Below are 12,770 nucleotides of genomic sequence, written 5' to 3'. Positions count from 1 at the left end.
CTCATCCTATCTGGCCCAGATGATATTGCGATAAAACATTGTTCAGAGATGCCTTCCTAAAAAGAAGCCTCATCTCATCTGGCCCAGATGACATTGCGATAGAACATTGTTCAGAGATGCCATCCTAAAAAAGAAGCCTCATCTCATCTGGCCCAGATGATATTGCGATAGAACATTGTTTAGAGTTGCCTTCCTAAAAAAGAAGCCTCATCTCATCTGGCCCAGATGACATTGCGATAGAACATTGTTCAGAGATGCCATCCTAAAAAAGAAGCCTCATCTCATCTGGCCCAGATGATATTGCGATAGAACATTGTTCAGAGATGCAATCCTAAAAAAGAAGCCTCATCCTATCTGGCCCAGATGATATTGCGATAAAACATTGTTCAGAGATGCCTTCCTAAAAAGAAGCCTCATCTCATCTGGCCCAGATGACATTGCGATAGAACATTGTTCAGAGATGCCATCCTAAAAAAGAAGCCTCATCTCATCTGGCCCAGATGATATTGCGATAGAACATTGTTTAGAGAAGCCTTCCTAAAAAAGAAGCCTCATCTCATCTGGCCCAGATGATATTGCGATAGAACATTGTTAAGAGATGCCTTCCTTAAAAAGAAGCCTCATCTCATCTGGCCCAGATGATATTGCGATAGAACATTGTTCAGAGATGCCTTCCTAAAAAAGAAGCCTCATCTCATCTGGCCTAGATGATATTGCGATAGAACATTGTTCAGAGATGTAATCCTAAAAAAGAAGCCTCATCTCATATGGCCCAGATGATATCATTACGATAGAACATTGTTCAGAGATGCCATCCTAAAAAAGAAGCCTCATCTCATCTGGCCCAGATGATATTGCGATAGAAAATTGTTCAGAGATGCAATCCTAAAAAATAAGCCTCATCTCATCTGGCCCAGATGATATTATTACGATAGAACATTGTTCAGAGATGTAATCCTAAAAAAGAAGCCTCATCTCATCTGGCCTAGATGATATCATTACGATAGAACATTGTTCAGAGATGTAATCCTAAAAAAGAAGCCTCATCTCATATGGCGCAGATGATATCATTATGATAGAACATTGTTCAGAGATGTAATCCTAAAAAAGAAGCCTCATCTCATCTGGCCTAGATGATATTGCGATAGAACATTGTTCAGAGATGTAATCCTAAAAAAGAAGCCTCATCTCATATGGCCCAGATGATATCATTACGATAGAACATTGTTCAGAGATGCCATCCTAAAAAAAGAAGCCTCAATACATCTGACCCAGATGATATTGCGATAGAAAATTGTTCAGAGATGCCTTCCTAAAAAAGAAGCCTCATCTCATCTGGCCCAGATGACATTGCGATAGAACATTGTTCAGAGATGCCATCCTAAAAAAGAAGCCTCATCTCATCTGGCCCAGATGATATTGCGATAGAACATTGTTCAGAGATGCCTTCCTAAAAAAGAAGCCTCATCTCATCTGATCCAGATGATATTGCGATAGAACATTGTTCAGAGATGCCTTCCTAAAAAAGAAGCCTCATCTCATCTGGCCCAGATGATATTGCGATAGAACATTGTTCAGAGATGCCTTCCTAAAAAAGAAGCCTCATCTCATCTGGCCCAGATGATATTGCGATAGAACATTGTTCAGAGATGCCTTCCTAAAAAAGAAGCCTCATCTCATCTGGCCTAGATGATATTGCGATAGAACATTGTTCAGAGATGTAATCCTAAAAAAGAAGCCTCATCTCATATGGCCCAGATGATATCATTACGATAGAACATTGTTCAGAGATGCCATCCTAAAAAAGAAGCCTCATCTCATCTGGCCCAGATGATATTGCGATAGAAAATTGTTCAGAGATGCAATCCTAAAAAAGAAGCCTCATCCTATCTGGCCCAGATGATATTGCGATAAAACATTGTTCAGAGATGCCTTCCTAAAAAGAAGCCTCATCTCATCTGGCCCAGATGACATTGCGATAGAACATTGTTCAGAGATGCCATCCTAAAAAAGAAGCCTCATCTCATCTGGCCCAGATGATATTGCGATAGAACATTGTTTAGAGATGCCTTCCTAAAAAAGAAGCCTCATCTCATCTGGCCCAGATGACATTGCGATAGAACATTGTTCAGAGATGCCTTCCTAAAAAAGAAGCCTCATCTCATCTGGCCCAAATGATATTGCGATAGAACATTGTTCAGAGATGTAATCCTAAAAAAGAAGCCTCATCTCATCTGGCCCAGATGATATTGCGATAGAACATTGTTCAGAGATGCCTTCCTAAAAAAGAAGCCTCATCTCATCTGGCCCAGATGATATTGCGATAGAACATTGTTAAGAGATGCCTTCCTTAAAAAGAAGCCTCATCTCATCTGGCCCAGATGATATTGCGATAGAACATTGTTCAGAGTTGCCTTCCTAAAAAAGAAGCCTCATCTCATCTGGCCTAGATGATATTGCGATAGAACATTGTTCAGAGATGTAATCCTAAAAAAGAAGCCTCATCTCATATGGCCCAGATGATATCATTACGATAGAACATTGTTCAGAGATGCCATCCTAAAAAAGAAGCCTCATCTCATCTGGCCCAGATGATATTGCGATAGAAAATTGTTCAGAGATGCAATCCTAAAAAAGAAGCCTCATCCTATCTGGCCCAGATGATATTGCGATAAAACATTGTTCAGAGATGCCTTCCTAAAAAGAAGCCTCATCTCATCTGGCTCAGATGACATTGCGATAGAACATTGTTCAGAGATGCCTTCCTAAAAAAGAAGCCTCATCTCATCTGGCCCAGATGATATTGCGATAGAACATTGTTTAGAGATGCCTTCCTAAAAAAGAAGCCTCATCTCATCTGGCCCAGATGACATTGCGATAGAACATTGTTCAGAGATGCCATCCCAAAAAAAGAAGCCTCATCTCATCTGGCCCAGATGATATTGCGATAGAACATTGTTCAGAGATGCCTTCCTAAAAAAGAAGCCTCATCTCATCTGGCCCAGATGATATTGCGATACAACATTGTTCAGAGATGCCATCCTAAAAAAGAAGCCTCATCTCATCTGGCCCAGATGATATTGCGATAGAACATTGTTCAGAGATGTAATCCTAAAAAAGAAGCCTCATCTCATCTGGTCCAGATGATATTGCGATAGAACATTGTTCAGAGATGCCTTCCTAAAAAAGAAGCCTCATCTCATCTGGCCCAGATGATATTGCGATAGAACATTGTTAAGAGATGCCTTCCTTAAAAAGAAGCCTCATCTCATCTGGCCCAGATGATATTGCGATAGAACATTGTTCAGAGATGCCTTCCTAAAAAAGAAGCCTCATCTCATCTGACCCAGATGATATTGCGATACAACATTGTTCCTTTAAAGATGCAATCCTAAAAAGAAGCATTTCATAACGACGTTTCAAGTCTGTGTTCAATGCGACATTTGACTGCTTATTTTAAATGGACTACTACCTGGGATTTGGTTGTTGGTTTTTTGTTGGTGTTGTTTTTATTTTCCATTTTATCATCAAGTTTTCCAAACATTTTATTGACATGCACGTCATTTCTCACTTCGTCTGTATCAATTTGTTCAGCATAGAGGTCATTTTTTAAATTTTGATTGATCAAAAATCATTGTACAATTGATATGAAACAGAGCAGGTTGGCTTCACTTGGTATTCTTGCCATTGGGAAACAGACAAACGTTTAGACTGACTTGTTACTGACTTTCTACTTAGAGGGCAAGAAAAATGTTTGTAAATAAATGTTGGGTCTATTTTCTGTTCAATAATGAACGTAGAATCAGACAAGAGTTTGTATCAATGTTTGATATATTACACCTACAAGTGTTTTCGTAATGAAAATGTGTACAGTGGGAAATAGAAAAAAAATTATTATAATAAAAATAAAATATTGCTTTTATATAGCGCTACTTTCATACTTAAAGCATGCTCAGAGCGCTTTGGTCCAATCTCGTTTGTGGACCAGTTGGGGAACGGGGCATCTAGGAGAAGGTTTTCCGTGCTGCCTTTAGGCGCTAAGTAAACGCAACTCTGCCCGAGTCGGGTGTCGAACCTCGAGCCCCCTTCTAGGTAGCCAAGACAAGCCAAGTTCAAGCGCACTTAGCCTCTCGACCACGCTTCCCACTATCACATATTTAATTTGTACAAATGTACACATGTTTGTCAAAATGTTGTATATGCTTCAGATGTTTCGAGTCCAACCTCGAGGCCCCTTCATAGGTCGCCAATCCAAGCCAAGTTCAATCGTACTTAGCTTTCCAGTAATAGAACTCATAAAACATTTCTTTATTTATTTGAAACACCTTTAGGTTGTTTAAATTCTGCTAAGAAAATTGTACAAATACGACTTTAAATACACATAACTTGTTGAAGTCTTAACTGAATCAAACGTAGTGACATAATAAGGCCTACGTATTAAAAAAAAGGCTACACTAGGGTTCGGAAAGTCTTTTGGTAAATGTGCCAATAGTTCATATTACTCAATTGTTTTGTCACAAACCACATTCGTCTTATTATGGGAAAAAAGGGGCCCCACGGATACCCTGATACGCCACAGAACAGTATTGCAGCACGTTGACTCGGGAACTTGAGAGAGACCAATACATAGAATGTCAGGAGAAAACCTCCCTCTAGATATATTTAAACACAAAAAACATATAAAGACTTTAAAACTTTAACTTATCTATATCAAAATTGTTAGAAACATTTCCTAGTTTTATAAGTTTGTATATATTTGTAATTATGAGAAATTATGCAACACATTAAAGAGTCGAACAAGAAATCTATATATATATAGTCAAAGTCAAAGTCAAAGAGCTAGCTAGTACTACTGTGAAGTACATATTTTGTACGCAACTTTTTAAAACATATTTCAGAATATAAATAATTAAAAAACTTTTTTTGCTCAAACCAGGTATCGAACTCTTGATTTCGACACCGTCAGCTCTTTGTACGAATGGTGATACTCAGCAGGAAATGTATAATTAAGCACTAATGTATTAGTAGCTTGCTTAAATTATATAGAAATATAGAACTAGATCTAGACTTCTGATTTAGAGCTCTTAAGATCTAGTCTAGATCTAGATCTACTTCTACACTAGTTAATTTTGTCCTGGGCTTTATACAGTTTATCGTGACTGGATTACACTGGCGGATACAGAGGGGGGGGGGGGGCGGTACTAATGTTGATAATATATACTGCGTAAATGAAAAAACAACATAGAGTTAAGACCTATTACGCAGTCAAATGTGTCTGCTGACCAGGTGCCTACTGACCAGGTGTTTACCTTATCGCAATGAGGGCGAAATGACGCCTGCTTTGATCTTTATAGCGCTTACGGAGGATTTCTCTTTTGCGCCATTTACCTTTAAGTTAAATAAGTAAAGTTCCCCTTTCAGACCTTACGATGTATAGGGCAGTTGAGTAAATGTCGTCTGATTCTGCGGCCCACATTTAACGAGGGTTTCACGTGGCCAACACAAAGACTAACTTACTTTTTGTCTTTACACAGAGGCATCCTAAAGATCTCGAAATTAAAATCCTAGCCTTCATCAGGATTCGAACCCGAGACACCCTATTCAGAATCCAAGCCCCTTACCACCTAGCCACTGAGCCCCGTCCCTCACTAATCTCGCCCCCCCCCCCAAAAAAAAAAGATCGCTTTTGGCATGTGGTCCATATATATATTAAGTAATGTCACAGGTACAACGGTAACCTAATTGTAATGTACATATTTTAATGGTGCAACTAAGCTGAAATTTCAATTGTTTTTATTTTCGATTTGTCATTATCTTTGATGGAAGACAGAAAATTCTGAAATGTGTCACACCATTCAGTTCATTTTCTTGAGAGACCAAATGAGAACTTGTGTCAGTGCGCAACTTGTTCGGTCTGAACAATCTATCCATTGCAGAATAATAAATTTCAATTTCAACATTAATCCAAACACGTAATCTTAAAAATTACATATCACATTCGCTTTGCATGGTAATCAATGATGCGTCGTCCTATTTGATGACCAGAGACACACTCCAGGCTACTTATATTAATGGAAAGAATAACATTTTTACTAGTCATTTGGTTTCTACATGTAAACAGCAATCTGGCAAAACGTTTCATGGAGACACCATTGTAACTGGTCTAGTATTCAACACTACTAGAAGATGGGTACTGGAAAAGACAATCTCACTCTACAAAGAATCTCAGACGAGGCTAGAATGTTAGAAACGGCTACGGCATGCCTTAACTTACAATTCAACAAGTACGCTAATTTCACATCTACAAACAACCATATTTAGCCTTGAGACAACATGGGGTAGTCCATCGTATTACAGTAATTGCGATAACTGAGTAAATTTTTTAGTTGCTTCAATTTTATGAATATTTACATATATTGCTTTTATTTGTGCGTAAATCTAAAATAGATTACATCTAGATTCTTGTTCTAGACTAGAGTTTAATCCGAACTTTAGCTTTATTATTGAATCTAATAATATACACACCAATAACTAATCACAGAAGTATTATTTCCTCACTTCTCGAATCAGAAAATGCGTATAATCTAGCAGAAGACGGGTTCGATTTCCGAGTTCAATAAAATTTTTATTTTTTATTTTTAAAAGTATTTTATTACACTTGAAGCTTTAAAATGGTGGTATTGTCTTTTTTAAAAATACATTTTTAAAAAATGTTTTACTTTTTACTATGTAGTTTAAATTTTAATTGGTATTCTTTAGTTTGGAAAATACTTTGATTATTCTGGCTTTAACATTTTCTCTTTTCTGTCCACAATGATGTTGTTATGACACAAGACTCTTCAAAATAATAATACACTCTCAGGTTTTATTCTAGCAATACTTTAATATTATAATAATGTAAGTAAACATCAGCATTTCATCTCTCTTCCTGTCACTTTTTCCCGGCTTCCTCTTTTTTGTACATCCCTTCCATTCATTACACCAATTCGCACCTTTATTCATGCACACCATGCTGCGCTACGACCGTAACAGATGTGTATACCAAGGCTTATGATATGTATAGCAAGGCTTATGATATGTATAGCAAGGCTTATGATATGTATAGCAAGTCTTATGATATGTATAGCAAGGCTTATGATATGTATACCAAGGCTTATGATATGTATAGCAAGGCTTATGATATGTATAGCAAGGCTTATGATATGTATAGCAAGGCTTATGATATGTATACCAAGGCTTATGATATGTATAGCAAGGCTTATGATATGTATAGCAAGGCTTATGATATGTATAGCAAGGCTTATGATATGTATAGCAAGGCTTATGATATGTATACCAAGGCTTATGATATGTATACCAAGGCTTATGATATGTATAGCAAGGCTTATGATATGTATAGCAAGGCTTATGATATGTATAGCAAGGCTTATGATATGTATAGCAAGGCTTATGATATGTATACCAAGGCTTATGATATGAATAGCAAGGCTTATGATATGTATACCAAGGCTTATGATATGTATAGCAAGGCTTATGATTCTTTGTTTTTATTCGGCTATTTGATATAATTGTTTTTATTGCGAACGTTTGAACAGCTGCTTGTATTTTCTATCTGTATTATTTATCTCTTCCACTATATCTGTATTATTTATCTCTACCACTATAACTGTATTATTTATCTCTACCACTATAACTGTATTATTTATCTCTACCACTATAACTGTATTATTTATCTCTACCACTATAACTGTATTATTTATCTCTTCCACTATATCTCTATTATTTATCTCTTCCACTATATCTCTATTATTTATCTCTACCACTATAACTGTATTATTTATCTCTTCCACTATAACTGTATTATTTATCTCTTCCACTATAACTGTATTATTTATCTCTACCACTATAACTGTATTATTTATCTCTACCACTATAACTGTATTATTTATCTCTACCACTATAACTGTATTATTTATCTCTACCACTATAACTGTATTATTTATCTCTACCACTATAACTGTATTATTTATCTCTACCACTATAACTGTATTATTTATCTCTACCACTATAACTGTATTATTTATCTCTACCACTATAACTGTATTATTTATCTCTACCACTATAACTGTATTATTTATCTCTACCACTATAACTGTATTATTTATCTCTACCACTATAACGAACATCTAAACTACGAAAGCGAAAAGAAAGAACTATTATAACTGACAAACATTAATCAAACCACCCTGACCCTAACATTGTAACTATAGAAAACAAAATATGCGCCAACTAATATTAAGGTAGTCAGTAGGGGTGATGATGCAACTACTTCTACACATTTTGTGCACTAGACACACATCTATTGTGTATGGGATGAGGTAAGGTTAGGGCTGTTGATAACTTGTATTACAGAGCTTTTGTTATTCGTTTTTGAAATGATTGAAGCTTGCATTTTTACTTGCATTGCTCGCCAAACAGATGGGCACCTTTTCGGGGGGCCGCATCGGAGTTTCTGTGAAAACATAAACTCTCTCTTTATTTTTTTCGATTTATGATTCTCTTAAAGGACGGGAAGATGTAAGAAAGAATATGATAAGTACAATCTGGGGAACGATATTTTTTGTTTTTCAATAATTCAAACTATGCAAACAATATACTCAAGGGACATAATAAATAAAAATAGTAAGCATATAGACTCAGGGGAGATAATCAAACTGTCGTAGCAGGGTGTTTATTGTTTTTGAAGCCTTAACTCAGGGCGTGGTGTCCTCTCTCCCCTCCATTCGCCGCAACTTCATTAAATGTAAACACAAATACCATGAAGCTGCCAGGAGGCTGATGATGAACTCATCCATGAAGAGTGTTCAATCATCGATTTGAATTCCAACACGCATCCTTGGGGCGAACGTAACAACCGCATGTCTGCCCGCACCGGGTAAATTGTTTACAGAACTTCTTTTCATAAATAACTATGTGTACATCGTTTTCATCCTCTCGCTAGAAAAAAAAGTTCCATAAATTTGACATAATTTTCACACTACGGAACGTAGACCTGATTGGAAGGATGAGGGTGGAAGTCTAGAAGAGATGAACACTGGGAGTTATCTCACTTGGGCTGTAAGGCGAAAGTTATCAAAATCAATATCACTTTAGAAAAACATTAAAGGAATGTAGCATGTCTGACAAAGAGAGAGAGAGAGAGAGAGAGAGAAAGGGAGGCGAAAGGTAAAAAAAAAAAGAGAGAAAACGAGAGTTAAAGAGTGAGAGAAAGAGGGAGAGAGATGAATTGTTGGATGGATTGATGGATAGATAGATAGATAGATAGATAGATAGATAGATAGATAGATAGATAGATAGATAGATAAAAGATAGACGGACAGACAGACAGACAGACAGATAGACAGATAGATAGATAGATAGATAGATAGATAGATAGATAGATAGATAGATAGATAGATAGATAGAAAGACAAACAGACAGACAGACGGACAGACGGACAGATAGAACTGGAGAGAGAGTGAGAGAGCTAAAGAGTAGGAAGAGAAAAATCAAGATAGAAAAACATACATACAAACATTCATACATACATACATACATACATACATAGATGTACACATTTTAAAGGAAGCAAACATTCACTCCCTATCTCTCTCTCTCTCTCACGCACATGAGACACACACACACACAGACAGAGAGAAGAGTTGTGTATGCAAATCATAATGGGAAAAGATCGCTCAAACCTGAGGGGAGTCACGCCAATCAAAATCTAAATTTAGAATTGTTTGGGGGAAGTAACTCTCACCAACAGCTGATGAAGTTAGAAACAAAATAGTAAAATAAATCAGTCTATAGTTCAGGAACTCTTGCGCTTTGACAGCCGTCAATATGAAACTCATAGTAATCAGTCATGACTCGTGGTCATCTTCATAGACTGCTGGTAATCAGACTTGTTAGCGTCCTGGACTGTCTTTTGGTCTCTTTCTCTCTTACTCTGCTCAGCTCTATGAATTGTTTACTTGGACCAAGTCTTTTTCTTGACATAATGTATGTACTTGATAGCCTGGTTCTTCGTTCTGACTTTCTCTCTTATTCTCTCCCTTTATCTCTCTCTCTCTCTCTCACTTTACAATTCCCCTCCCTCTCTCTTGTTTTCTATTTCTTTCTTTCTCTCCCTCACTCTTCTTATCGCTTCCTTCATTCCTCTTTTTCTCTTTGCCTATCCCACTACCTTACACTCCCTGCCTCAGTGGTTCGGTCTCTCACTCTCTCTTGCATTATCTTTAAATCTTTCTCTCTCTTGTTCTCTTTTCTCTCTGTCTCCCGCACAGTCATTCTCTTGATTACTTTCTCTCTTATCTCTATTTATACATTCCTCACTCACATTCATTCTCTCTTTCTCTCTTTTTCATCTCTCTGTTTCTCTCTCTCTTTCATCTCTCTGTTTCTCTCTCTCTTTCATCTCTCTGTTTCTCTCTCTCTTTCATCTCTCTCTCTCTTTCTCTCTCTCTTTCTCTCTTTCATCTCTCTCTCTCTTTCATCACTCTCTCTCTCTCTTTCATCACTCTCTCTCTCTTTCATCACTCTCTCTCTCTTTCATCACTCTCTCTCTCTCTTTCATCTCTCTCTCTTTCATCTCTCTCTCTTTCATCTCTCTCTCTTTCATCACTCTCTCTCTCTCTTTCATCTCTCTCTTTCATCTCTCTCTCTCTCTTTCATCACTCTCTCTCTCTTTCATCACTCTCTCTCTCTCTCTTTCATCTCTCTCTCTTTCATCTCTCTCTCTTTCATCACTCTCTCTCTCTCACTTTTATCTCTCTCTCTCTCTTTCATCACTCTCTCTCTTTCATCTCTCTCTCTCTCTTCCATCTCTCTCTCTCTCTCTCTCTCACTTTCATCACTCTCTCTCTCTTTCATCTCTCTCTCTCTTTGATCACTCTCTCTCTCTTTCATCACTCTCTCTCTTTCATCTCTCTCTCTCTTCCATCTCTCTCTCTCTCTCTCTCTCACTTTCATCACTCTCTCTCTCTTTCATCACTCTCTCTCTTTCATCTCTTTCTCTCTCTTTTTCATCACTCTCTCTCTCTCTTTCATCTGTCTCTCTCTCTTCTTCATCACTCTCTCTCTCTCTCAAGTTCATCTCTATCTCTCTCTCTCTCTCTCTTTCATCACTCTCTCTCTCTTTCATCTCTATCTCTCTCTTTCATCTCTCTCTCTCTCTCGCTTTCATCACTCTCTCTCTTTCATCACTCTTTCTCTCTCCCTCTTTCATCTCTCTCTCTCTCTCTCTCTCTTTCATCTCTCTCTCTCTCTTTCATCTCTCTCTCTCACTTCCATCTCTCACTCTCTCACTTTCATCTCTCTCTCTCTCTCTTTCATCTCTCTCTCTTTCATCTCTCTCTTTCATCACTCTCTCTTTCATCTCTCTCTCTTTCACCTCTCTCTCTCTCTTTCATCTCTTTCTCTTTCATCTCTCTCTCTTTCATCTCTCTCTCTCTCTCTTTCATCTATTTCATCTCTCTCTCTTTCATCTCTCTCTCTCTTTCATCTCTCTCTTTCATCTCTCTCTCTTTCATCACTCTGTTTTATTCACTTTCTCTGGTAAAAATGAATTTTCGTCTCTTTTAAACAATTAAAATTAAAGGTTTCTCTTCTTTCAATGTGCTCATTTTTAACAGTTAGAAGCTAGTTGGTCTAGGTTCTAGAGCTTTCTCTGTCTAGCGCAGACTTTGCAGTATACATTTCTTCGGCATCTCCCGTTTGTTTCCAAGTCTTATACCTTGACCTTCAGGTGACCTCAGGTTATCCATCTCATTCTGTCCTTGCACGAGTGTCTCAAGTGTCCTGTGCTGTCAGTGTACTTTCAGACTAACACGCTGGACGTTTTGTCATTGCATTTCCAGATTGGTCTGATTTCAACATTCATTTTGTTTTTCTTATAAAGCCGTTGTGCTGGCAACAGAGTGCGCTCGTCAACTGCTAAACAATGAAAAATTGTCTAATTAATCTTCTATAAACCAATTTTATAATCTTCCTTGTCTGATTCGCTACCCATGAACTCATTAATACTTTAGAAACAAGTACAGATATACATATATATATATTGGGGTGATAGGTGTATCAGAAATAAATACTACAATTTAAATATAGTAATACTATTATAACTTTTGTGTGCCAGATCTGTCCGTCAGTCAATCATGTTTAGATATCAAAAACTGAAACAAAGAAAAAATAAAGTTACGAATCTCCCTATAAATCTATGATCTAGATGTAATCTGTATTAGATTTACGTAAAAATATAAGTCAGGTTTATAGTATGACCCCATAAACTTGAAGGAACTTTAAATTTAATATAAAAAAAAACTCAATTATCGCACAATATGGGTACACCACGGCTGACTACGCAATGTTTTTTTTTTTCATTGAATAATTCCAATGATAGGCCTGTGAATCTAGACTTGGAAGACGATGCGCGAAATGTTCCTGAACATTAATTTATTAAACTCTTAAATTAAAAAAAAAAAAAAGATTTTGTAATCCGAAAATTCCCGATAGCGATAGTCCTTTAAAAACCCAGATCTAGATCTCAAGCCAAATTTAAATATCAATATATGACTCAACTGTTTAGACACCAAGAAGTAAGGGAAAGATAACTCTTTAATTTCAGCAAGTCGGACTAGAGTTACCCCATGAAAAAAAGAGAGGGGAGGAGAATAAGTTGTATTCAACCGTCACTAAATAGCAGGGCCGGACTTAACCATTGTGACCAAGAA

At 37.0% G+C, this 12,770-nt stretch overlaps 1 protein-coding gene across 1 annotated transcript; it reads left to right on the top strand.

Moving 5' to 3' along the window:
* Window positions 1-7,055: 7,055 nt before the first annotated feature.
* LOC129922556 (uncharacterized) lies at window positions 7,056-7,568 on the top strand. Its single transcript, XM_056009195.1, has one exon. The coding sequence runs from the start codon at window positions 7,056-7,058 to the stop codon at window positions 7,566-7,568; it is 513 nt and encodes a 170-aa protein (XP_055865170.1).
* Window positions 7,569-12,770: the final 5,202 nt, after the last annotated feature.

This window comes from Biomphalaria glabrata, chromosome 13, assembly GCF_947242115.1.
Source record: "Biomphalaria glabrata chromosome 13, xgBioGlab47.1, whole genome shotgun sequence".
Taxonomy (NCBI): domain Eukaryota; kingdom Metazoa; phylum Mollusca; class Gastropoda; family Planorbidae; genus Biomphalaria; species Biomphalaria glabrata.
This window is presented reverse-complemented; position numbering and strand designations above follow the sequence as displayed.